The following is a 26,320-nucleotide window of genomic DNA, read 5'->3' on the forward strand; positions in this document are numbered from 1 at the left end:
AAGTGTGAGGTGGGACCTCAGCTCATCATTTAGCTCATGCACTTACATCTTGTCTTCCTTTTCTTTCTTTTTTTGCAGAATGAGTTCCCAGTCCCGGAGCAGTTCAAGACCCTATGGAATGGGCAGAAGTTAGTCACCACAGTGACAGAAATTGCCGGATAAGCGAAGTGCCACTGGGTTCTTTGCCCTCCCTTTACACCACGGGATAAATGTGTATCAAGACGGTTCTTTTCTAGATTTCCTCTACCTTTCTGCTCTTAAATGGCTTCTCATCCCTGAGAAGCACAGCTACCTGCCTTCACTGAAATATACCTCAGGCTGAGATTTGGGGCGGGACAACAGGTCAGTTGATCATCTGCAGGAAGGTGCAGCTTTTCCAGATCAGCTCAACCATACCACCAGTTCATCCTTAAGGAACTGCAGACCAAGATTGGTAGGTTTTAGCTTTCAGCTTTGGGGAATGATTCTTTTGGGGAAGAATAAAAACAGTCCCTAGGAATTAACTGATCAGAATGTTCACACAAGCTAATCCTTTTTCTAACAATATGCAGAAGGGTAGAAGCTGGAGTGATCCCAGCTGGTTCTTCTAACAAACTAATTTTTCATTGTTGATAAAGGTAGGCAAGGGTTTCAGTGGACCAAAGGCTGAGGCTTGGCCATCTAGCATTCCGAGCAAAATGGTCTCCCATAAGCGTTCTTTTTATTTTGCATTCCATCCTGGGTCTGGCCAGACCATGGAGTGGGCTCTCCTGCACCAGCTGCTGTAGCAGTGCCTGCACCCCAGGCAGGTAAAGGCGTCTTGGAGCCTTTCTCTGAGACCCTGCCTTGCACCTTCCTCCAGAGATGACTTCTACAAAAAGGGAAAACAAGAACACACCATTCCAAGGAACCTGGCATTCCTTCCTCCTCCCATGCAGGGTACCTGTCCTCCCTCTTCACTGCCTCCTTTTTCCTGTCATGCTCAACAGCTTATGGCTTCTGTCCAGGCACCTGAACAGCAGACTGAAACTTGCACTGCAGGCTGGGATCGGCAGCAATCTTGCACAGCATTGCTAGTGTAAATTTCAGTTTTCCCCTCGAGGACAAACACCAAAATATGCAACTTTTTTGGTGGAAGAGAAATTGTCCTGTGACTTCTACCCATTTCCTGAGGCCTGTGGAAATAAACCTTTATGTACTTAAAGTTATACAGAAAATAGAATAAAGTTAATACCAAACTTGCTTTATTGTTTACCTATAATACTAGCTGAATACAGACATGAAATAGTGACGAGGGGAAAATGACACCAAGGATAAGAAACTACTCTTTATTGCCGACAATCTCCTAAGATGCATGGCTTCACGTGATCCCCCCACCTCTACCACTCACCCTTAATAGCATTGTTCTTGGGGCGGGGGCTGCAGGAGGGCTGAAGAACAAGGCTTGGAATGGGTAAATTCCCAGCATTAACCAGATAGACCCATCAATGCAGAGCAAGGCATTCTTCCCACACTGCATCCTGCAGGACAGTCGCCAGAGTGTGCGGGTAGGGGTACTAGGAAGGAGTTGTTTTGAATAAGGGAAACGATAGACCGAGGCTCACGTTCACTACTGTAGCAGGAACTCTCGGAGTCCTTAATGTTCTAGCGAGGGTTGGTCTCAAGAAGAAAGCACTGCAGCGTTTCCCCTGCTTGTTTTGAACAGACCATCTCTTCCCACAGCAGACAGGAAGCCGTTTAGCGTGTCGCTAACTGATTTGGGGATGAACTTAGAAAGCCCGGGTTCTCTGCGTCTCGTCTCCCATCCTCTGCCAAAACCAGCCGAGGCGAATGGAGTCCAGACCACTAGTCACAAAGAAACTGAGGACAGGCCTGGTCTAGGGTGGAAGGGAGAGGGCCTCGATTTCCTCTCTCCACTTTTCCCCTTAGCAGCAAGAAACATGTTTCTTCCCTTAAGCAAGCCGCCTGAGTTCTATTATTCACAGAAGACTTCTCCAAGCATGGGTGACATCTCAAACAAAACAGCACGTATGTGACTCGGGGCCTGGGCGGGCATCGCCTCCTGGTTTGAAATGTGAGCAGACTTTCTGAGGGCCCTAGGAAAGGTATCTGTTTAGGAGCCATCTCCCTGCTGTGGTTCACTCTCCTCTGAGCCTGGGTACAGCAGACTCCCTTTCCTGAGCTTGACCACAGCAAAGGGCTGAAAGACAATCTCTGGCTGTTAGCTAATTAAACTTGCATTCAACACCATCTGGTGACAGGATGAGGCAAAGGATAAGATTGGGATCTTGGATCTTTCCAAGGAGGGCGTGTTAGATGATGCCAGGGGAGAAGGGTTAGTTGCAAGCTGGATCTAACTTGAGGCTTGGGCATGCAGGGAGCTCTCCCCCTCCCTGTTTGGAAATAGGGCCCCCAGAAAGCGCTGGTGCAAAGTGCATGAGGATCATTTAAGGAAGGGGATGATGTGGGCATCAAACCATTCTTCAGAGAGTTGAAGATGGTCCCCTTTTGTTGCCAGGAAGACCAGCTTCCCTGCTTTGTCCATTTCCTGTAGCCCCAGGCAGTCCTGTAGAGAGAATCCACAGTTAATCAAAAGCCAATGAAAAGTGTCATATCAAAACAGTCATGAAATAATTCCCAAATGATATTTTCCCTCTGATTATTAAAACCGTGTTTGTAGAAAGTCCCACAGGGATATTTCATTCTGGTGTTTCTTTTCTGAGCATCAAAAATAGAGATGCAGTTGAGATTATACTGTTCATTTTAAACAGCTAGAAAACAGGCCAGGCGTGGGCAAGTAGCAGATAGAACTGCCTCAGAAATGTCAGCATTCAGTGGAATGAGCCAAAAAGAGAACAATAGGTGATTGAAACAGCCATCCCTTATCAAACCTGGGACCCTTCCTGAAGCCACAGTTGAACATATCACTCCTCAACTTGGATGGGCCAGAAGTGGGGGTGGGCGTCAAAATGTGTGGGGAAATTAAAAGATAATGGCGGATTTCCCCACAAAATTCTTGATACCCGCTTGTATGCTTCTGTCTGGGAAACAAGCAGTTCAGGCAATGCCAGGATGGGTGCTTCTGCCACAGCTACCAGCAGTTTGGGTTTCACAATAAGGAAGTTCACAGCTGTCATTTCTAAAGCTCTCTGCCCAGACCTGAACTTCCCTTTCTCCTGTATCACGATAAACTGGGAAAATAGGGAAGTTGTCAACAACTTCATTTTATGGAATCTACAGTCAACCACCCACTGGGAGCAGCAACACAGAAGCCACGCAATGCACTGTGCAAATCTATAAGATCTACCTTGAGACAGTGAAAAAGCCAAGATGGAACTTTGAAACACCATGCTCCTGACCCACGCCATGGTATTTTCAGAAGCTTCATGCCTATGAAAGCTAGACAATGACTAAGGAAGACTGAGAACGGATGTTTTTGAATTAAATGGTGTGCAAACTGTCGAGAACCATCAAATCTGTCTGGGCAGGATAGTCAGAATGCTTCTGGGAAGCAAGGGGGACGTATCTTTGTCTCATCCTCAGGACATGTTAACAGATCAGTCCCTGCAGGAAGCTGTCAGGCTTGATAAAAGCAGAGGGTCAGTGAACTACAAAGACCCTCAATGAGATGGACTGAAGATGGCGGCATCAATGGGCTTGAACAGTGAGCAGCAATCACTGAGGATCACATAGGCTCGGGCAGGGTTTCACTTCTACACAAGCCCATAGGTGGCAGAACCAAGCTGATAGCACCAATAGCGAATGGCGCCCAAATGAGAGAGAGAAGCCAACAGGAGAGGGCTGACTTGTGCGATGGCGATTGGTACGGGTGTGGCATTTGTGTATTTCCAAACAACTCTCATCTCCTCAAGAGTATGATAACTCCCGGAAAGTGTTATCTAAATCTGCAGTTCCACAGAATTCACAGTGCTGTTTCCACTCAACGTCCTGGAGGATGAACTTGGCCTACCTACTCCTATATAGATGGGCGTCTCAACATTGACTCCACATCTACTGTTAGCTGCTATCAAGTGAGCCAGCCCCTGATTGATGGACCCCCATGCACAATGGGATAAGACCGTTGTGATCCATAGTGTTTCCTCGGCCAGTTTCTGGGAGCAGTTACTAGGCCTTTCCCCAGGCTGCCTTGGGAGGGACACTGCACTGAAACCTGTTCAGCATCAGTCACACACAAGCCTGCAGTGACAGAGGGGCGGGAGCTGCACATGAGGGGCATGGGCCAGGAAGTGACCCCAGACTCGTGTCGGGAAGGTGAGATTTGTGCCAAGGAACCATGTCTGGTCACCACGACTGATGGGCTAAGTGCTGCTCTGTGCTGTCCTCCCTTCCGTGTCTTCGGTTTAAAAGCAACCCTCTCTTCCATGCATTCACTGTGTGTGTGTGTGTGGGGGGGCTTCTTGGATTTGTAGCCCGGAGTGCAACTCAGCAGAGGAAGCCCCTTCTCAAGCTTGATAACAAAAGGAAGGTGTGTGAGATGGTGTAGCTGACATGTAGGCCTGAAGGCGGAAACCACGAGGCCCAGCCCCTTTCACCCTCAGGATGTAGGTGTCTGTGAACCAGTGCCTGAGAGGCCAGTGTAACATCTACAGCAGCGGTTCTCAACCTGTGTGTCCCGACCCCTTTGGGGGTCGAATGACCCTTTCACAGGGGTCACCTAAGACCATCAGAAAATACAAATATTTCAGTGTATAATTACATTCTGTTTTGTGATTAATCACTATGCTTTATGTTCAATTTGTAACAATGAAAATATATCCTGCATATCAGATATTATGATTCATAACAGTAGCAAAATTAGTTATGAAGTAGCAATGAAAATAATTTTATGGTTGGGGTCACCACACCATGAGGTACTGTATTAAAGGGTCGCGGAATTAGGAAGGTTGAGAACTACGGATCTACAGCCTAGTTAAAAGCCCCCACCCTCCACCATCCCACAATGTGAGACCTTAGTTATGCTTCACGAGGACCCAGTACTCTGGTGGCTCTACCACCAAAGGACCTACAGCTTCAGGAGGCAGGAGCTGAAAAAGCACTGCTGGCCACCTAGAACCAATCTGTCCCCCGTTACCTCTGTATACAAAGTGGTCTTCTGCAGGGGGATGGTTTCCTTGTCTTGACCACTTCTGTAAAATCCAAACCACTGCAGGAGGGAAGGCAGAAACAAGGTCAGATTAAACATGTACCACACATTGCCAAACTCATCTGATGCTGGCTAGTCACTGAAAAAGAAGTCTGCGGAGATGCCCAGTGCTCCTTAGAGGCAAGGATGGTGAGACTTTGTCTCACGCACTTTTGGACACGTTGGTTGTCAGGAGAAACCCGTCCCTGGAGAAGAATATCATGCTTGGTAGAGAAAAGGGGCAGTGAAATAGAGGAAGGCCCTCAGCAAGACGGCTGACAGTGGCTGCAACAATGGGCTCAGCCAGAAGAACTGTTAGGGCGGCAGAGTCTGCGCAGTGTTTGTTCTATTGTACGCCGGGTGGCTATGAATCAGAATTGACGCGATGGCACCTAACCACAAGGTGCTAAAATAGACGCTCTAGTGGCACCATGGTTGACCATTGAGCTGCTGACAGACAGTGACAGACACATCAGCCACTACGCAAGAGGAATGTGAAGGTGTCTGGTCCCATAAGGAGTTAAGAGTCACAGAAACCTATGAAACATTTCTACTCCATCCTATGAGATTGCTTAAGAGTTGGGTTCAATGGTGGTATGGAGTCATAGCTAAAGCCACCAGCAAACTGAACACAGCTATACATGGCATGAAGGACAAACAGACTGGATGTGTGTTGCACTGACTCTCAGGGTGGGTCCTGAGGAATAAGTTCATTTTCCCCAAGAACTTTCTCCTTCCTACGTTTTCTGAGCACTTGCCCTATGTAACAAGCTGGCCATCCAAAGGTGAATCTGTTTTCAAGACGTTCACAGTCTGAGACACAAAAACACTGTTCAGCACAGGAGTCAGTGGAAGCCGGACACAAAACGTGTTAAGGCTTTAAGGGGTACTTGTTCCTAACAACTCAGTGCTGCCACTGTCGTGCAAAAGCAGCGATGCACAGTCCACAGGGAATGTGCATGGCTGTGTTCTAATGAACTCTACAGGCACTGACATTGAATTTCACCATTTTCAGGTGTTGTCAAATAGCCTTTTGATTTTTTCCAGCCATGTGAAAGTGGCAGGCTGAATCTGGCCCCTGGGCTATGGATTGGCCCCTAGCCCCTGGGATGGCATAACAGGAAGAGTGCTCTAACTGGCTCGTGATTCCAACCAAAGAGGGAGCAGTGCTGCTTGGGAATGGGGTGGCACCCTCTCCTCGGGGGAGTGGCATTTGAGTTTAGCCTGGGCAGATGAGTAAGCAGTTTGTCAGGTGGAGAAGCCAGGGGAAGGCGTTCTAGAACTGGCAACAAATGGACAAAAGCATGCCGGTGAGAAGGCACAAGCCAAGTTTGGACAGCTCAGGTAGTACAATCCAGCTTGGTCAGTGTATGAAGTAGTGCAATCAAGGCAGATCTGAGAAACAGATGGAGGGCGAGCGGTTCGGATCCTGTTCAGGTCATCGGTCCATTTGAGAACCCGATGGAAAGTGCAGACCCTTCCCCAGCGAACACAAATGCATCGTTTTACAACCCTCAGCAACCCATTCAGGGCCCTTGAGTGAAAAACTGCCCCACAAAGGTGGGTGGCAGGGCCTGAACGGGAGGCCTGTTCCCAGCCAGCGGAGGTCTCTGAATGTCATTTGCTCTCGTGGTATCCGGGCAAGTTGTGTCCTGGCAGTGCTGGTCTTACCTCCGAATCCACAGGGTCCACAATGGAATCATTGAGGAATTTCACCATCACAAACTTCTTCAAGGCCATCAGGTTTTTCTTGTAGGTCTCGTTGACGCCCTGGAAGAAAGAGCAGCACACCTCTATGACACTGTTGCCCCATCTAAGGGGAGGGGCTTAAGCTTCTATGCGCTAGTCTGGTTGGAGGCCGCCATGTTTCTTTTCCCCAGGCATATGCTGCCTTTGCCGTCCCTGCGCAGAGGAGGTATTTCACATCCTCTTCCGCCCATCCCAGCTGAAGGATGCTCCCCCACTAGCCTGGTTTCCAGGGCAACCAGGAATTGCCGCAGCAGCCTCCAGAGGCACTGTCATGCATGGGAAATTGGCTGGCCAGAGAAATTCAGAACTCAACTCACTGTCACTGAGTCAATGCCAACTCATTAGGGACCCAATAGCAAGGGTAGAATTGCCCCTGTGAGTGTCTGAGACTGTCACTCTAATGGATGGGAGCAGAAAGCTCCATCTTCCTCCCTAGGAGTGGCAGGTGGTTACGAATTGTTGACCTTACAATGACAGCCGCCAGGGTTCCAGAGCACAGTAAGGCGCTGCAAATTCTCCGCAGCTGTATGCTACCAGTCGGTAATACTCTTTACCTCTTTTTAGTGTCCTTAACAGGTTCTGTTTTCAAAAAGCCTCATAGAACCTCCAGCCACCTAGTTTACCGGAACCTCCCCAAACCAGTCTCGACAGTCTCAGTTTCCTCTGCACTTGGTAAATCTCTCTTCTGAGAAAATTTGCTAAAAGGGACCAGTCAGGAAAACTTCCCTAATTAGACAGCAGTTGGGAATTTCTAGTTAATTCAGCAAGCAACTAAATAGGCAAGAGAAAAGACAAGGGAAAAGGCCCAGCCATTTCAGCTTCCCTAAAAGGAACTAAATCTCCTAAACACTACCTCCCGAAAAAGAGAACTCTGGTTTCGGTTCTGCTCAGGCTGTTTGGAGTCATCAGTCACTGCTGCTAAGTTGCCTGGCCCCCGGCAGCCTGCTGCGGTCGGTGCTCACCCTCTCCTGATTTATGTCTGCCAAGAAGATGCTGTGGTTGCGGTACTCGTCCTCCTTTATGGGGTCGTGCCAGTACTCTGCTTGCACCAGGCTGCCGGAAGAAGAAGGACTGGAGTAACCAAGTTGAATCCCAGCACGCCTCTGGCGTGCATGCGCGCACACGGGGGCACGTGCCTCGGGGAGACTGCACAGGCACAGGCATCCAGGCCACAAGTCCCAGGCCTGCAGGAGTTGGGGATGGTGGTGCTCTAGAAGCCACCAGGTGCCCGAGCATGGAAGGGGAAAGGGAAGCTCAGCCCTCCACTTCAAGTGTCTCTTATACCAATCAGCATGAGGGCTTGCTCTCTAGGAGGAAAGAGGACTCTTGGGGGGTGGGGTGGGGACAGTTCATCCACCAGACACCCGGACCAAGGGTCATTCAGTCAGCAGCAAACCCGAAGGCATTATGAAAAGGACTCATGAGTATTTGGTTCTCATGGCACTAAGCTTTATCACTGAGATAGTTCAGGTTTATTGTGCCAACCTGGCCGATAAACACATGTGGGGTTCATTGAAGGGCAGAGAGATAAATGGCTCAGTGAGCCTCGACTTTCTAGTTCTCGGGACTCTTGCTTTCTGATGGTCAGACCAGGGTGCAGCTGCCTTAGCCAGTTCCCTGCTTCAGCTGGCAAGGCTCACTTCCTGCAAGACATCCCTGAGGAGAAGCCACATGGATCTACCCTGATGCAGCCCTGGGTGCTGGAGCAGCCGTGTGGAGACCCTGCCAGCGCTGGTAAGCTTACACGCTCACTGATTCGGCTCTCCTCCCGCAGGTGACGTCACTGTGTGTGTTTAGTGAGATGGAGGAGGACTTGGTGGATTGGTGTCGGATATATGGGACAATGTTGGACTTATGTGCTTGGACAGTATTGGGTAGGGATGTTTTCTTGATGTGCACCTACCCTGTATGTATCTAAAACTCTTTCTTATATACATGAGTTTCTGTGAATTTGTTTCCCTAGTTCACTTATACTTCATGGCCCAGGTGAGCATACTGGCCAGTGCCCCACAACCACACTTCCATGGCTTTCTCCTCATTCTCAAACATCACCCACCTCAGCCTCTTCCTCTGGACCCAACCCGCCACTTCCCCAGCCATCTTGTTTTCCACAGACCCAGATGGCTGCCTCACCTCTCAATCAGCAAGCATTTATCATACTGTGCAGGGATGACACCAGTTTTAAGTATTTGAGCATGTCACACCATTTTTGTGTACCATAAGGCAGGTAATCTGCTTGTTAAAATACCTCTTACAGAAGGCAGGGACTCAGAGCAGAGATCCAAAACCCATCTGTAGACAATGGGACATCCCCTCACAGAAAGGTCACACGAAGGGATGAGTCAACCAGGGCACAGTATAACACCGATGAAACACACAATTTTCCTCTGGTTCCTTGAGGCTTCCTCATCCCCCACTATCACGACCCCAGTCCTGCCTTTCACTGTGGGCTAGACCAGAGAATGTGCACAGGTACAGCTAAGAGATAAGAGCGCACGACACACAGAATCCAGGAATAGAAATGGGGTAGCAATACCAGGAGGGTAAGGGGAAGATGGGGAGAAGAGGGGAGAAAGGGGGAACGAATCAACACATAACCACCACCCTCTACCCCACACCCCAAGGGGTGAACAACAGAAAAACCATGGGGGAATGGAGGTAGCAGTTGGTGAAAGATATGAAAATAATTTATAATTTATCAAGGGGCCACAAGGGTAGGGGGGTGGGAGGAGGAAAAAAGGAGCTGATCTAAGGGCTCAATAGAAAGTAAATGTTTAGAAAATAATGATGGTCATATATGAACAAATACGCTTGATACCCTAGATGTATGGATTGTTATAGGAGCTGTAAGAGCACCCAATAAAATGATCTTTTATTAAAAAAAATGTGTGTGTACTATTATTTCAAGTAGAGGTCAGCAATGTGTTTACCTTTGACTTTCTCCCTAGTCTCTCTAATCATTCCCACCCCCCTCCCTCCAGCCCCTAGCTTTCCCTTCTTAAATGTGGGAGCATCCCAATAGTGGGAGAAGGCCTCGGGGAAGCGGAGGAATTAGAACAGGCTGGCATGGAGAGAAGCCAGCACGGCAGCAGGAGCTCCCTGGGCAGAGATGCTGGGGGCGGCGGGCAGTCCTAGAAACGCCACTCAGCAAAGTAGACACTGAGGCCCAATGGAAGCAGCTGCATCGGAGACGATGGAGCGCCCCACGCTCAGGAGCAGATAGCACCAACTTAGAGGAAGCTGCAGTCAGTGACATTACATAACCCATGTACACGTGTATCTGAAGCCTCTTGAGTGCTTAGTTTCTAAAAAATTGTGAATTCTGAACAGTCTGACACAATATTGTTATTTGTACTGATCTTGATATTTTGGGTTAGTACTTTCGGGCATCGTGGGAGAAGTGTTGGTTGTCTGTCTCTTCTCTGCGGTACAGTTAGCTCCTGGCATAGCGCAGATGGTCTTAAGCGCGGTTTTGTCAAGCGGGCTGGATGGATGTGGGATGTGGGCATGTCAGACAAACTGAATGAAGTGGGGGCGAGGGTATCATGGTGGGAAGAGAAGGAGGCACAGTAGAGTGCGATAGAGGAGGAAGGGAAGAAAAGTCTCCAGACTAGGCGGTGTCCACGTAGCTATGGCCAAATGATTTCCAGCCAAGGTGCTAAGTCCACTGAATGGGGAGTCTCGTCAATAAATGTTGTTATTAGGTACCGTCGAGTCAGTTCCGACCCACGGCAACCGAACAAACCACGGCCCACTCCTCCACCATCCTCACCATCCTCATGCTTAGCCCGTTGTGACAGACAGCCGCTGTGCCCACCCATCATGCTTTGTAGAGGACAGGGTCAGCAAACAGGAAGACCACCAAGGAGATGGACTGACACCTCACTGTGCTCAGGTGCAACCTGTACCAGGAGGACGGATTCTGCATGGTTTAAAGTCAGGAACGGCATGCATCCGGGCTGCATCTTTCCATCATAATTATTCTGTTTGCTGAACAGCTCATCTGAGAAGCTGGACTCTGGGAAGGAGAAGGCAGCATCGGCACTGGATGAAGATCCCTGATGTGACAGGGATTGATCACGTGGCATTATGCTTGCTGCAACCGAGGAGGATCTGGGGCACTCACTGAGGAAGATCACAGGATCCCGCCTGTAGTGAGTTGCAACTCGATGCAAAGGAAACAAAAGCCCTCACAACCGGGTCAGGAGACAACACAGGACAAACTGAAGAGACTGCAGTTGCCAAGGATCCTACTTTCCTTGGATCCACAATCAACACTCATGGAAGCAGCAGTCAGGAAATCAGATGACATGTTACGCTCGGAAAATCTGCCACCCGATCGTTACCTCGTTAAAGTATTGAGGAGCAAGAATGGCACTTTGAGGACTAAGGTGCGCCTGGCCCGAACCTGGTATTGTCAACCATCTCACATGCACGTGTAAGCTGGGCCGAGTATACGGAAGACCACAGGAGAACTCATTCCCTGAATTTGGGAGGTCCCATCTGCTCAGAGCCAAGGAGCGGGGTGAGTGGGATGTACAGAGGAAAGTACGGCGGTAAGAGCATGGCGGGCTGGGGCAAGGAGGAGGAGGAGGGCAGGGAAGAGAACAGGGAGGGGGGCGGGGAAGATGCCGGGAGGAGGACAACGAGGGAGTCCTGGAAGAAGCCCTGTCAAGCATTGGCTTCTTCCTATAGGCAAGGCCAAGAATGGGTCAGAAGGAGGGCAAGCCCTGCGGGATGCCAGAGCTGGCCCAGGAGAAACGAGAGGACAAGGGCAGAGTAGCAAGGGAATGGCTATCGTGGCGAAGGGGTGGCAGGGCAAGAACTGGAAGGAGAAAGTCAGCAGGGCTGAAGCACTACCCCGGCTTGAAGAGGGGACCCAGAGGGCTGACTCTGCATCCAGGAAGGCGAGGGCTGTCACAGTGACCCCACTCCTCACTGTCCCCACCAGGTCAGCCAGGGCCTGGGCTTGGCCAGTATTGCCGAACTAGATCACGGAGGAGTCAGGACATCCGATTTGCTTTGTTAAGGGTGAATTACCAGAGTGTAGAAGACATCTTTGGGGGTCTGTGCATAGCTCAAGACCGTTCTCCCTTGGCTGGGAACGGCACTCCTGCTGTTCCGCCAAGTGGCTACAGGGGTGGAGTACCTGTGTTGGGGCAAGGTGAGCCCATTGCCTCGGCCATAGCTGAAGGCCACAGAAGTGAGTGCCTAGCGTGAGCTGGGGCGTGGCCCTCCCCCTAACAATTTGACACTGAAACCAAGAGATTCTAGTCTCTGGGAGCCGTGCGTGGTCACCTTTCACCAGGAAGGCAGGAGGAGAGGCAAGTGACACGGTGAGAGCAAGCAGCAGGGGCCCAGAGAGAGAAGCAAGATGGCAGAGGGAGCGAGACCGCCTCAGCTCCGGAGGGCTCCTGTTTCTAGATTCCAGACACTGTCTCTGGGGCCTTGGCTACCAAACCACCACACTTCCCTTTCCAAAGTTACTTTGATTTCTTCCTTGCTACCTGACCCCACCCCCCTCCATTTATAAAAAAAACCCCGAGATATTACCGAAGGAAAACAGGGAGAGAGAAATTAGAGAGAGAGAACGATTTCTTTTTGCTAGTTTACAGAAGGTAAGCTCTCACCTCACCTTCCCATCGCTCGACTTGTACTACTGGCCGTCTAACCTTAGAAGTCAACAGTCAACAGATGGACTCCCTAAATGGGAAGTAAATGGGTAAATAAGCTGGTTGAGACCTCAGCAGGAAGTGTGTTATAAACGGTGCTCGTTAATTGTACCATCAGTGCTAGAGAACACCCTCAGGTCACCGTTTCCCTCTCCATCTCCCTGCCATGCAACGGGATCCAGGCCATCATCATGGCTCACCTAGGTCTACCCCAGAGCCTGCTGTGGTCTCCCTGCTCTTCCTCCAGCCCTCACAACCCGCTGTCCACAAAGCAGCAGACACATTCTGAAAGGCCCCAGTAGCTTCTCAAGATGTTTAGAATAAAATTCAAACTCCTTACATGGTTTACAAGTCCTGCATGATGATGCCGCTGTTTCTCTGTCCAACTGTCTCCCCACCCCCCAAAAACCCACTGCCAGTGAACTGATTTCCAATTCATAGCTACCTCCGGGCAGAGTAGAATAGCTCCCCACAATTCCGGAGGCTGGAAATCCTTATCCAAGCAGACTGCCTCGTCTCTCCTCCACAGAGAAGCTGGTGGGTTTGAGGTTAGCAGCCCCAAACTTGACCCATTACACTACCAAAACTTCCTATCTATCACTAAACTTACACACACACACACACACACACACACAAACTCACTGCCATCGAGTCAATGCGGACATATCGCATCCCCCTGTGGATTGTTTCCAAGGCTGTAACTGTTTATAGGAGTAGAAAGCTCAGTCCTTCTCCCACAGAACTGGTAGTGGTTTCGAACTGCCGGCAATGCAGCTCGAAGCCCAATGCATAACCACTACATCACCAGAGCCTAAAATCAGCCAGGCCTAAAATAGGCTGTGCTCTCTTAGCCTCAAAGTACCTGTGCTGGCAGAGTGCCTCTGCCTGGTCCTTGTCTCCTTACTTCTTCCCATGCATCGTCTTTCTCAACCTTCAGATTCTAACTTTAATCTTCTGCAAACACCACTCTGTCCAAAGTCAGTACCCTCCTTGTGACTCTCAGTCACCGAGCCCTGCTTCTTTCCTGGCTTTTTCACCATCGATTTCCTTGTAGACATCTCTTCCACACGCGTATGCTGCTTTCTGGGAGCAGACGCCTTAACTGTCTCATGCTCCACTTTCTCCCGGGACCTACTATAAAATCAAAACACCAAGTTCACTGCTGTTGGGTAGATTCTGATTACAGTGACCCAATAGGACAGAGTAGATCTGCCCCACTGGCCTTCCCAGGCAGAATGCCCTACCTTCCTCCTGGAGTAACTGGTGGTTTGAATAACAGACCTTTCAGTTAGCAGCCAACCATGTAACCACTGCACAGGTGAATGGCACTGTAAATGCAGCAACAAGCCCTGGTGTTGTGCAGTGTGCCGCTAATCACAAAGTCAGCGATTCAAACCTGTCAGCTACTCTGCAGGAAAAAGATGAGGCTTCCTGCTCCCCTAACGGTTCGTAATGATTTGGACCCACAGGGGCAGTGCTACTCTGTCTATAGGGTCCTATGAGTCATAACTGACTGGATCTAAGAGTCCTTTAAATATAGCACCACTAGTGAGAGGTCAACACTTGCCCACTCAATGTGAACTCAGCACTGTACTAAATGCCTCACGCTCAATTTGTTTATGCTAATGCTAGCCACGCATGAAAGTACTATTATTAACCTCACATTTGCTATTAATGGTTACCTTCTGGCTTATCTGGAAGCACCTCTGGGCGAGTTCACCCACCAATGTTGCAGCTAGTAGTCAAACACTTAACTGTGTAGGCCACCCTGGACCCCATCCTGCTAGACATGAGGAAAATAAGACTCAAAGATTCTCAAGACCATACAGCTGATAACGAAGAGGGCATGGGAGGTCAACGTTTCCTTTTTCGAAATTACCATATGTCTGAAGATGTCTTTATTTTCTCAATTGCTGTATTAGGGCTGGGTATAGAATTCTATAATGGAAAATCTTTTCTTAGAGTAGAAAGACTGCACCATTGTCTTCTACTAGGTAGTGTTGCTGATAAGAATCTGCTGTCATTAAGATTCTGACTCTGAATATGGCCTCATTAGATCTACTTTTTGTTCCTCATGTTCTGATATTTCACAGGAATAATGGATCTTTTTTAATTCTTTGGCTTGAGTATTTGGTGAACCCATTTAATATCCTGTTCTTGGAAATTCTCTTACATCAACTCACTCTTTTCTTTCTTCTCTTAAAACTCCTATTAGTCATTTATTGAACTGATCTTTTAACATCTTTTTTTTTCTTTTAACATCTTATCTGTACTTTTTTCTGCATATTTGGGTTTGATCTTTTTAAAGATCTTCTGATCCTTTAAAATGTCATCTGTTCTCTTTTTTCTACATCTTTGGGTTTTTGTTCTAATTTCTGGGAAATGCCTTCAAATTTATCTCCTGGAATTTCTATAAACTCAAAAGCTCATTGCCATCAAGTCCATTCCAACGCATAAAAACCCATACAGCACGGAGTAGAACTGCCCCTATGAGTTTCTGAGACTGTAAATCTTTACAGGACTAGAAAGCCTTTTCTGCAGAGCAGCTGATGGTTTCGAACAGCTGACCTTGGGGTTAACAACCCAGTATGTAACCCACTACACCACCGGTGCTCCTCTATACATTTTGAATTTTTAGTTATCATATTTTTAATTTCTAAGAGTTCTAGAAGCTCTTCTATTTCCTGGTAGCGTAGTGGTTATGTGTTGGACTGCTAACCACTAGGTCAGCAGTTCGAAACCCCAGCCACTCCACAGGTGAAAGGTAAGACTTTCTACTCCTACGGAGAGTTAGAGCCACAGAAACTCTCGGGGGCAGGTCCACCCTGTCCTACAGGGTCGCTGTGAATCCAACTCAACCTGACAGCAGTGCGTGAGAAGAGTTCTTCCTCACATTTTAATTGATTTTATTAGCATTCTGTTCTGGTGTCAGAGATGGGATACAATCTTTTTTTTATGCGTCTGAAGACAATAGCTACAGACTTCCTTCCCCTTGAGCTTTCCATTTCACCCCTTACATTTTATTCTACTCCTTGAATGAGTTTGTCATTCGTTTCCTTCAAGTCCTTGACATTGTGGGTTGGTTTTGATCTTTTGTGTTGGAAGCTCTCCACCTACCTGTCTGTTCATCCTAAGAAAGTACAAGCTGACCAGAAGCAGAAGCAAAAGCAGAGCTTAGGGCTGCTGGCTTCACCAAAAGGTCATCAGAAGGGCCCCAATTTGCTGGAGGATCCCAAAACATCAATTAGCAGGTCTCTTCTCTTAACCTACTTTTACCCAAAGGGTCTACCAAATGTTACCTTAACAGGCACCAAACCTAACAGCTGCTGACTGGGAAGAACACGCATTACATTTTCACTTTACCATGCCACCACCATGCCAATTAAGCTTGATCTTGCCAATTCTTTCAGAGAATAACTTGCGTTTCTCCTGGCAGGGTTGGGAAAGAGCAACCACTTGGTTATGAGGGGATGAGAAACATGGCCTTCCTTAGAAAGACTGTCAGTATTAACGACAGAGCACTCTTTCCAGTCCTGCTCACTTGTCCCCACACCTTAAAGTACCCTGTGCCCTCTCATTCCTAAGCCTGTCTACCATTCTAGCATGTGCGCCTTCTCCCTTCTCATCAGGACTTGTGGTGGTTACATAATCTGGTGTCAATTTGGGACTTGAGAGGATTAAGAGTGAAGGGGTGGAGTCTAGTCTGTCAGTGGGTCATAACCAATGTGGCCGATGTGTGGGCATGGCTTTCTCCTGAGAATTTTGGGAAATCCAGTTTTTCCTCTCTCTCTCTGCTCATTCCCTGGGAGACTCTGCAGCTGACAAGACACATGGAACTACGCTAGTGCCTGAGCTGGAGAAGCCACACGGACCTACCCTGATGCAACCAGACCTCTGAAGCCAGAGAGGCCCTGCCAGCACTGAGATGCTTACAACGCCACTGGATCCAAAGACGTTCTACCCACTGGCCTGTGATGGGCGTCACTGCGTGTGTTTCATGAGTCGGATGAGGACACTAGGGATTGGTATTGGACATTAACGTAAAATTACCTTTCACATAAAACTCTCTCTTACACACATGTGTTTAAGAATTTGTTTCTCTAGTCTACCCAGACGCACAGGGCTGGTCCTCCACTGCAAACGTTGCAGTGGTTTCCGTGCTGCTGACACGGGTATCGCCACTCCTCTGCTGCCTCTCTTTCAAAAGCGTCCCATCGTCTTGGGGAGTACTTTTCTTCTGCTCACTTTGCCCTGGGGGGGTCTGTGTTTCTATCCTCCAGCTACCGCCTGACTAAAGCTTAAGGACTAGGACGTGAAAAACAGAGCAATCTACCACTTTCCCACAAAACACAGATTCTCCCCCTTTGCTGGCCCTCTAGAATCACTCACAGTGCTCACTGCCAAGAGTTGGGTCGTGGTTCACGAAACAAAGCACAGGGACAAGGATGGATGTGAAGCAGGTAGACAGGAGTCGGGGTGAAAAAGGAAAAATGGAGGTTAAAGATGTCAAACATCCATCAGAACAGAGAATACATAGGAGATGTAAATAATCGAACTGGGACTGATAAAAAACAAAATGGAAAAAAAACAACAACAACCAAACTCACTGCAAGGCGTCAATTCCAATACATAGCAACCCCTGTAGCAGTGTTTCCCAGAGGGGGCGACGGTGCCCCCTAGGCGATGCTGGAATGATCCCAAGGAGCTACAAAAGCAGATACCCACATTTTATTCTGGTTTATGGGCTATAGTACAAAATAGTTTAGCTGCCAAGGGACTCTGAGTAGTTTTTTTTCCAAAATGGTAATAGTAGGCCCAATATATTTGAGGACCTATGCTTTATACAGTTTTCCAGACGGCAAGTCTTTATGGAAACAAACCAAACAGCATTGTCCTATGGAGCAGCTAGTGGGTTTGAACCACCAACCTTGAAGTCAGCAGCCCCATGCTGACCCAGCAAAGAGTAAAGAGCACAGTGTGGTTCATGAGCTGCCTGGGGGGCAGAAGGAGGTGGTGATGGGGGAATGCGAGGGGGCGGAGCATCTAGCTCCCTACATTGGCCATCCCGTGGAACTGTTAATGCCAAGACAGCTTAGTTCTAGTGATGCAGTGCTTATGCACTCAGCTGCTAGCCTCAAGGTCAGAAGCTCGAACCCCTCCACCAGCTGCTCTGCAGAAGAAAGATGTGGCAATCAGCGTCCATAAATGGTTGCAGCCTGGGAAACCCCTGTAGAGCAAGTCTAAAGCTGGTAGCGTGCACCCACCCAGTGGTGACGCAGAAGAGCATCTGTAAAAATCATAGCCAAGAAAGTCCGATGGAGCAGTTCCACTCCGCAACACTGCGGTTCTCCACCTTCCTGAGGCCGCGACCCTGGAATACAGTTCCTCGTGTGGTGGTGACCCTCACAACCGTAACATTATTTTTGTTGCTACTTCATCACTGTCATTTTGCTACTGTGATGAATCGGGCCACCCCTGTGAAAGGGTCGTTAGACCCCCAGAGGGGAGCAACCGCTGCTGTAACACCTGGGGTCACCATGAGTCCTAACTCGCAAGGAGTTTGGCTTTGGTGGTTAGTGTGGTCAAGGTGGAGAAGGCAAGGAGCTAGCTACAGGGCGTTTCGAGACAGGAATTATGCAACAGGCTGCACCGTGGGCAATGACTTCAAGGAGATGACATAGCAAAGACTTGTTATCAGACCACCCTATCAGCTGACCCTTCCCCCCCCCCCCCGCCCCGCCAATGCCAGACCCACCTCCTCAGAAATTGTAGGAATGGGGTTTCAGGATCGATTTTTAACAAATGCCCCAGTGGTTCAGGGAAGATATTTACGTTTGAAAACAACTGAAATAGAACACACCCTATGACTGATTCTGTATGTTTTAAATGCTGAAAACAGTCATGAGGTTGGGGACCCTGGTGTGGGGGTATGATTAACCTCATGCTGCTGACAGCTGTGAGAATCTGGTCTCCAAATCTAACGATGAGTCCTCGGGGAGAGCACTATCTAAATGTTTTTACAAAAACTTTTCAGTTGAACACCAGCAGCAGCTACTCCGAGAACCACTGTCAGCATGAAAGGCAGCGTGTTACTTGGTGGGCACAGTGATGGTTCTGTTGCTTCTCACGCATGCTGTCCTTCTTCTTTTCGTGCCACCTTATTAGGACATCATCCAGACACCATACCATTCAATAGTTCAGTCAGACACATACCGCTCTTGAATGACTTTGGAGTATGCCCCAACGTTCAAGGTTTTCCTGATCCAATCACAGACATGCGAGCTCTCTCCTGGGCATCGAGGGAAGCCAAAAACACCTGCAGTGGTAAAAGACACATCTCTGTTCCTTCAATAATCAAGTATTAAGGCCTACTACGCATAAGACACGGTGAGATTCCAAAAACACCACGAGGCAGACCCTGACCTCCGGCACCTGTAGCTCCAGGAAGCGAGGCACTGAGAACTAGTCCCGTAACGGGACCCTGCTATGTCCTGGGAGTCGCTGCTCTTGCTGTTTCACATGATTGGATTCACTCTCATCTCTCAGGTTTTAGCTTAGGGAAGCTGTATCTGACAACTCTATCTGAATAAAAAACAAAAACAAAACAAAACACCCTTCTCCTGCCCCTCCTCCAGCACCATTAACCTTTAATCCTCATCAGAGCCATTCTTGTGAGAACCAGGCAAAGTTCCAAGCACATAAGGGCAGCCATTAAGTTCATCCTAACACTGTGGAAGAGACAGTATTTGTCCCATATTACAGAGAAAACCAAAACTGCCGCTATCAACTTGATTCCTTTCCTAGCAACCAAGAGAACGAGAGCAGCCCAAGGGAACTGCCACGAGGCTTTCCAAGGCTGCAACTCTTTACGGAAGCAAACTGCCACACCTCTCCCCTGCACGGCAGCTACTGGGTTCCTGAGTGACAGAGAGCTTTAACCACGGTGACATCAGGGCTCCTTACAGCCATCAGAACAGAGATAAAATTGTATGTAGTCCAAAGACGTGCCCTTCCCCAAGAGAATGCCTTTCTGTTTAAATTAAAAAAAACCTGTTGTACTTTAAAAGCTTTAATTTCCATTATTAATTTTATAGGCAAAAAAAAAACCCATACACACCAAGCTTCAAAAGGGCATTGTCAATGTCAGGACACAGGAAAATGTATTAAGTTTTCCTGACTCTTCAATCACCGTGTGCCACGTGGCTACAACTACCGAAAACCTATCTGTTTGCCTTAGAGAGAAGCAGACACCCACCTACTGTCCCACCTGTGTTCAAGTTCTATGGAGCTTTAAATCTGCCCATCCATGAATCCTGGTCACTTAGTGTCATAAGCGGGCAAAAGAGGATGTTGCCTAGCTGGCTGGCTTCTTGTGCTAAGAGAGCTGCCTGGATTTCTTTAAATGGTCACATGAGTTAGAACAGAGAACAAAGGAGGCCAAGGTCACCTTGATGTTGTCCCCCAACGGAGATAAGATTGACCATGGGAGGTGATGGGCATCTCTGAGCCACAGCCCTCCTGGAAAGAAAGGGGGAAACAAGGTTACCAGGCTGACTCAGACATGGAATAAACCAGTCACATCAGGACAACTCGACAGAGCAAGTGTAGAAGCCTCAGGGCCCTACCAAAGCCATCCAACTTCCACAGTTTTCCTCCTTCCGCAAAACACAATTCCCAGTTCTTCACGGAAAAATAAGTTCCATCAAGCTTTTTACATGGACTTCGTTTTTTTAAAAACCTGGTCTCCCTCTTAAGATAACCGAGGATCTCAAAAGAACTAAGAGGTGTGAATCTCTTGGAATAAAAGAAAAACAATATCCATCCCAATATCTATCCCACGTCGGTGGTGCCAGGTGATAGAAAGGGACTTACAGAAACTGGCCTCCCTGGGAGAAGCCCATAGCGTTGTAGCCTTCCTGCAATTTGGGATCGTTGGCGAGTGTCTGGCACACTGATGACACCTGGGTGTTGACATTCAAGAAGAAGCTGTTCTCCATATCCTGAAAGAGGAACCAGCGAGACGGGAAAGGCTGAAGATGTGAACAACCACTGCATCTCCTCTAAGAGGTGAGCCACAGGTCTGGGATCCTCACACCAGCCACTCAAAGGAGGTAGTATATCGCTGTGCGATTTGCAGCTAAAAATGTAAAGCTTTCAAATGATCCAGCCTATGAAGTCAGTCAGTAAACTTTTAAGCTTTAAAATTTAAAGAAAGCTGTGACGGGCCTTACCTCCAATAGGGTCTTCCCAATCTTCAACGACAAGACATAAATTCCAGGCATTTTCTTCTCAACCATTTTTTTAACAGCGCCCATGCTTATGGGATTACAGCAGCTGTCTCCTGCCCGACAAGAACAATGAGGGAAGCTCAGCAGTCGAAGCAACATTATTTGCATCCAGAACAGGGAAAGGCATATAGATGGACAGTTTATTGGTGATCACCAGGGGAGGGTCCTGGTGGTGCAGTGGACTAGACACTGGACTGCTAACCAGAAGGCCAGCAGTTCAAACCCACCAGCTGCTCTGATGGAGTAAGATTAGGTTTTCTGCTCCCAAAAAGATCTATAGCCTCGGGAACCCTAATGTAGGGTTCCTATGGATCAGAATTGACTCCATGGCAGTGAGTTAGGTTGGTTTTTTTTTTTCACCAAGGAAAGGGGGGCGGGGGGAGAGGTGCCATTATATAGGAAGCAGTGGGTTTCAGTTGATGGGAAATCTGGTAACAAACTTGGGTGATGACAGTGGTTGTTAGGTGCTATCAAACAGGCTCCGACCCATAGCGACCCTATGCCCAAAACAAAAAACACTGCCCGGTCCTGCACCATCCTCACAACCGTTCCTGTGCCCGAGCCCACTGATGCCACCACTGTGTCCGTCCAGCTCATCGAGGGCCTTCCTCGTTTTCCCTACCCCTCCACTTTACCAAGCATGATGTCCTTCTCTAGGGACTGGTCTCTCCTGGCCACGTGTCCGAAGTATGTAAGACGAAGCTAATCATATTGGTTCCACAGTAGGATTAACATACATCCACTCCTCACTTATTGACACGGTTAGGTTCCAAAGACCAGGTCCTTGTGTGAAAATCGCTGCTATGCAAAACTGGAGACGACAATGTCAGACCACATAATGAAGGGTGCCTGCTTTGTTACCCGTCAAACTGCTAAGAATCACGGTCCAGTCAGGTTGACACACTGGAACCATCAAAGCCAGGATTACGCTTCTCTAGCCCCTGGAGTTTGTTCCTGTCAGACTGTGTTGTGAATGCACAAAAGTCAGGCAAGAGATTTTTTACCATGGCAAATGCAAAACGTTGCAGAAGAGCTAGTCGACAAATAAGGACTAATTGACATCACTCTATTGTGTATGTGAAAATGTTATATGCAGCTATCTTTACAATAAAAAGATAAATAGAACGGAGATGCAGTAGAAAATGTACAGCGAAAAGGTTGGTTGCCTTGGTCAATAATATTTTTCAAACTCAAACTCCCCCCAGTGCTGTAGATGAGAACAGAACCGCCCCTGAGGGTTGACAAGACGGTAACTTCAGTGGAGTAGAAAGCCTCATCTTTCTCTCGGGGAACCACTGGTGACTTTGAACCACTGACCTTCTGGTTGGCATCCCAATGAGTACCCCACCACACCACTTATGCATAGGTAAGATTTAAAAAACTTTTTTAAAAAAGAGAGAAATATTGCTATGTCAGTACACTGCCTTTTATGTTGGTGTGTGGTTTGATGACCAGCAAAGTATTTTCCAAATGAAAATGACACTGTTTGCTTCAAAAATCAGGTTTATAAAATAACAAGCTTCAGCGAGTCCATTGAGACACTACATTTAGAATGGAAAAATAAGCAGAGGTCACTTATCATGCGACCATTGAGGTTAAAGTGTCTCAGGAGCTGATCTATCTTAAGGGCCAGAACTAGAGTGAAGCCAGTTAAGAGGCCTAAGGTGGACCCTGAACTTGCACAAACATGAATGTGAGCACTTCCTCGCAATTTGTACCCTAGCCAGCACTCCTGCCTCCACCTAGTCCCGTCCCTGTTTCTCTTCCTCTCTCAAGGAGCCAGCACTAAGAACCAAAAGCAACCTGAGCGGCCATAGGGTAGAAGTAAATTAAGATCGTCTCCCATTTTGAACTTGTTTCGTGCCATCGAGTTGCTTCCAGCAACGGAATGAAAACGGAACGAAACCCTGCCTGGTCCTGCACCATCCTCACCGTTGGTGCGAGGCGTGGGACCATTGCTGCAGTCACTGTCTGTCAACCTCTCTCCTTGAGGGTCGTTCCTCTTGTTGACCTACTTTCCTCAAGCATGATGCCTTTCTCTAGGGATGAGTCTCTCCACATAATGTGCCCAAAGCATACGAGGTGCAGTCTCTCTCTTGCTCACTCACTCACTCACTCACTCACTCACTCACTGCCATCAAATGGATGCTGACTCATGGCAGCTCTATGTACATGGTTGTGTGAGTCTGGGTACTTTAGAGAAACAAATCCACAGAAACTCATATTTATGAGAGTTTTATATAAAGGGTAAGTGCACATCAAGAAAACATCCCAACCCAGTGCTGCCCAAGCCCACAAGTCCAACATTAACCCATATGTCCAACATCAATCCACAAAGTCCTCCTCCATCTCACAAAACAGACACAATGATGCCGACTGCAGGAGGAAAGCCGAATCAGTGAATGTGTAAGCATCTCAGCGCTGGCAGGGGTCTCCACATGGCTGCTCCAGCACGCAGGGCTGCATCGGGATAAGTCCATGTGGCTTCTCCTCAGAGATGTCTTGTATTTGGAAATGAGCCGTGTCAGCTAAAGCAGGGAACTAGCTAAGGCAGCTGCATCCTGGTGCGACCATCACAAAGCAAGAGACCAGAGAACTACAAAGGTGAGGCTCACCAAACCATTTATTTCTCCGCCCTTAATTAACCCCACATGTGTTTATTGCCCAGGTTGGCACAATAAACTTTAACTTTATCAAGGGTAGAACTATCCTAGTGAGTTTCTGAGACAACTCTTTGCAAGAGTAGAAAGCCCCATCCTCCGAAGGTACAGCTGATGGTTTTGAACTGCTAACCTTGCAGATCACAGCCCAACGTGATACCACCAGAGTTACAGATGAAGTCTATACCCATTCTCTTTTTTTTAAAATTTAATAAATCATTTTATTGGGGCTTATACAACTCATCACAATTCATACATACATCAATTGAGTAAAGCACCGTAATACCCTTGTCATTCTCAAAATTCGCCTTCCACTTGGGTTCCTGGAATCAGCTCGTTTTCCTTTTTTTTCCCTCCCCTTCCCCGCTCCCCCCTCCCACATGAACCCTTAATAGTTTATAAATTATTATTTTATCTTATCTTACACTGCCCGGCATCTCCCCTCACCCATCCTCCCATTGCCCATCCCCCAGAGAGGAGGTTACACATAGATCCCCGAGATCGGTTCTCCCTTTCTACACCCCCTTCCCTCCCGGTGTCGCCACTCTTACTGCCAGTCCTGAGGGGTTCATCCGTCCTAGAATCCCCGTGTTTCCAAATCCCTACTGCACCGCTGTGCATCCTCTGATCTAACCAGGTCCGCAAGGTAGAATTGGGATCATGATAATTGGGGGGAGGAAGCGTTCAAGAACTAGAGGAAGGTTTTGAGTTTCATTGTTGCTACACTGAACCCTGAGTGACTCATCTCCTCCCCACTACCCCTTTGCAAGGGATGTCCATCTGTCTACAGATGGGCATTGGGTCCCCATCACGCACTCCCCTCATTCACGGTGCCATCCTCTTTTATAAGGAACATTCTGGTTGTATTTCTTGGAATAAGGTGTTCGTCTTCTGGCAGTCCATGATACAGTCAATATCCTTCTACCGTGTCCCTTCTTCATTGGGCAGCTTTCATATGCATACGAGATTAATGAAAATCCCATGATTTGGCTCAGGTGCACCTGAGTCCTCAAAGGGCCATCTTTGCTTTTCAACACTTTATAGAAGTTCCTTAGAGTGCGTTCACCAAGGAGATCTGCACACTGTCTGATTTTTTGCTTGCTACTTCCATGGGTGTTGATTGTGTGTCCAAGTAAATTTAAGTCCTTGACAATTTCAATATTTTCAAAAGTGTTCACAGTAAGCGGCACCATGATAAATGGGGAAGAGCTGAAGTACATTCACCCTGCAGGTGATCGCATCCTGTTTCATGGCTTTAAACACTAGCCATCCGCCAAAAGCTCCCAGCTTAAATCTCCAAGCTGTCATCTCTGTCCCAGACCCCACACTCCAAACGCCAGCACAACGTTTTCTCGATGTCCAACAAGCATCTCAATCTTACTAAGTCTAAATTCACACTTGATCTTTTCCACATCCCCGGGTTGATCACCAACGTTTCCCCACTGTGAGGAAATGACAATTTCACCCTTCTCGTTTTCTGTGCCAAACCCATGAAGTCATGTCTGTCTTCCATCTAATCTACTAACAAATCCATCAGTTCCGTCTTCAAGATATGTCCAGACGGTGACTCACTCTCAACACCTTGGCAGTTAGGATAGGGTCACCTCTTGTTGAAATCATCTCACACATTGAAATGATCTCCTAAGTGCTTCACGTGTCTTCCTGCAACGCTCCATGACTCACTACAATCTCTTCTCCAAGGAGCAACGTAAGTCTGATCATGCCACTCATTGACCAAAGTCACCCAGGACCTGTCTCCCCCCACCTCTCCGACCTACACTGTCCCCTTCCAGTTCGAGCAATGCAGCCACCCTGACCGGAGTGCGGTCCCTTGTCCAAGCCAAGGCATCCTGATTCCGAGTCGTTGCCATTGCTGTTCCCTCCACCAGAGGTCCACATGCCCGGACCTGCTTGCTGTTTGCTCTGATGTTGCTTTCTCAAAGCCTGTCCCGCACTGCTCGGTTCAAATGCACGTTCGCACATCGACGCCTAATCCCTCCCTACTGTCCTGTTCCCCACTGCACTTCTCGCCAGCCTGTCTCTCCCACTGGACAGAAAGAGCCCAAAGAGCAAGGAATCTATTCGTTATTGTGTCCCCAGAACTAGTAACTGTTAAGGAGTGAACGAACTCTCAGCGCCTACCAAATCCTTGCCGATGGCGTGAAAGAATCAACGAATGGAAGCCCTGGACATGTAACGAGGTCAATCGCAGGATGCTGCACCCGGACGCCACTGCTGGGACCCAACGAGGCGGCGTGCAAGCCCCGGGCGCAGCTCACAGCTCACAGGGAGCTCTGGTCTCCCGGAGACGTTCCAGGGCAGCGATGCCCGCAAATCCTAACTCGCCCGCCCCGCCTGGTGCTACGCGGACCCCCGAAGCCGCATGTCACCGACGCGAAAACACAGATGGGAAAGGGCGACGGGGTGGTGGTGAGACCCTCCTTTCACTCACCCATCCCGTGCCAGATCACCAGCGGCAGCGGCGCCGGCGCGCTGCGAGGCCCCCGAGCCCAAGCCGCGCAGAGCGCGGGCAGGAGAGCGACTGCCCAGAGCCACAAGCAGCCGGGCGAAGCCATCTTGACTCTCAATCACTTGAGGGCGGGCGGGCGGGCTGCTGCGCGACTCTTGTGGGGTGCGCAGCGGGGCGGGGCCGGGGGCGGGGAGGGGCGGGGCCCGGGCGGGTGGGCCTCGTGCTCCCACCCTCCGTTCGTTCGGCGGCGCCACGCCCCCGCCAGGGAGGCTCTGGTCCTGGGCTCCCGCGCCCTTGGTAGGCCGCTGCCCGTGAATTACAGGCCGCCTCCGGAGTGGTTCATCCAAACGAACGCTCAC

The 26,320-nt window shown here is 48.7% G+C and overlaps 2 protein-coding genes across 3 annotated transcripts in view; one reads left to right on the plus strand and one right to left on the minus strand.

Moving 5' to 3' along the window:
• Positions 1-1,222, plus strand: part of CAP1 (cyclase associated actin cytoskeleton regulatory protein 1) — a 29,667-nt gene extending 28,445 nt beyond the window's left edge. For both annotated transcript variants that reach the window (XM_075554377.1, XM_075554371.1), the window contains exon 14: positions 79-1,222. In XM_075554377.1, coding sequence (XP_075410492.1) covers positions 79-162 — 84 coding nt within the window. In that variant the 3' untranslated portion in view covers positions 163-1,222. The remainder of the gene's footprint in view (positions 1-78) is intronic.
• Positions 1,202-26,095, minus strand: PPT1 (palmitoyl-protein thioesterase 1). Its single transcript, XM_075554390.1, has 9 exons — positions 25,944-26,095; positions 20,775-20,884; positions 20,416-20,543; positions 19,991-20,061; positions 18,757-18,859; positions 7,834-7,924; positions 6,794-6,892; positions 5,072-5,143; positions 1,202-2,545 (listed from the first exon to the last, which is right to left on the minus strand). Exons 1-9 carry the CDS (start codon positions 26,065-26,067, stop codon positions 2,423-2,425), a joined length of 921 nt encoding a protein of 306 aa, XP_075410505.1. The 5' UTR covers positions 26,068-26,095; the 3' UTR covers positions 1,202-2,422.
• Between the last annotated feature and the right edge of the window lie 225 nt (positions 26,096-26,320).

The sequence above is a fragment of the Tenrec ecaudatus genome, chromosome 1 (assembly GCF_050624435.1).
Source record: "Tenrec ecaudatus isolate mTenEca1 chromosome 1, mTenEca1.hap1, whole genome shotgun sequence".
In the NCBI taxonomy this organism is placed as follows: domain Eukaryota; kingdom Metazoa; phylum Chordata; class Mammalia; order Afrosoricida; family Tenrecidae; genus Tenrec; species Tenrec ecaudatus.

Excerpts from the sequence above, each read along its gene's own strand:
- PPT1 (XM_075554390.1), bottom strand. The coding sequence starts at position 26,067 with ATGGCTTCGCCCGGCTGCTTGTGGCTCTGGGCAGTCGCTCTCCTGCCC. Across the intron at positions 20,544-20,774 it reads TTGGGAAGACCCTATTGGAG|GATATGGAGAACAGCTTCTT; the intron begins GTAAGGCCCGTC and ends TTCCTCTTTCAG. Across the intron at positions 5,144-6,793 it reads TGGACCCTGTGGATTCGGAG|TGGTTTGGATTTTACAGAAG; the intron begins GTAAGACCAGCA and ends TCCCTCCTGCAG.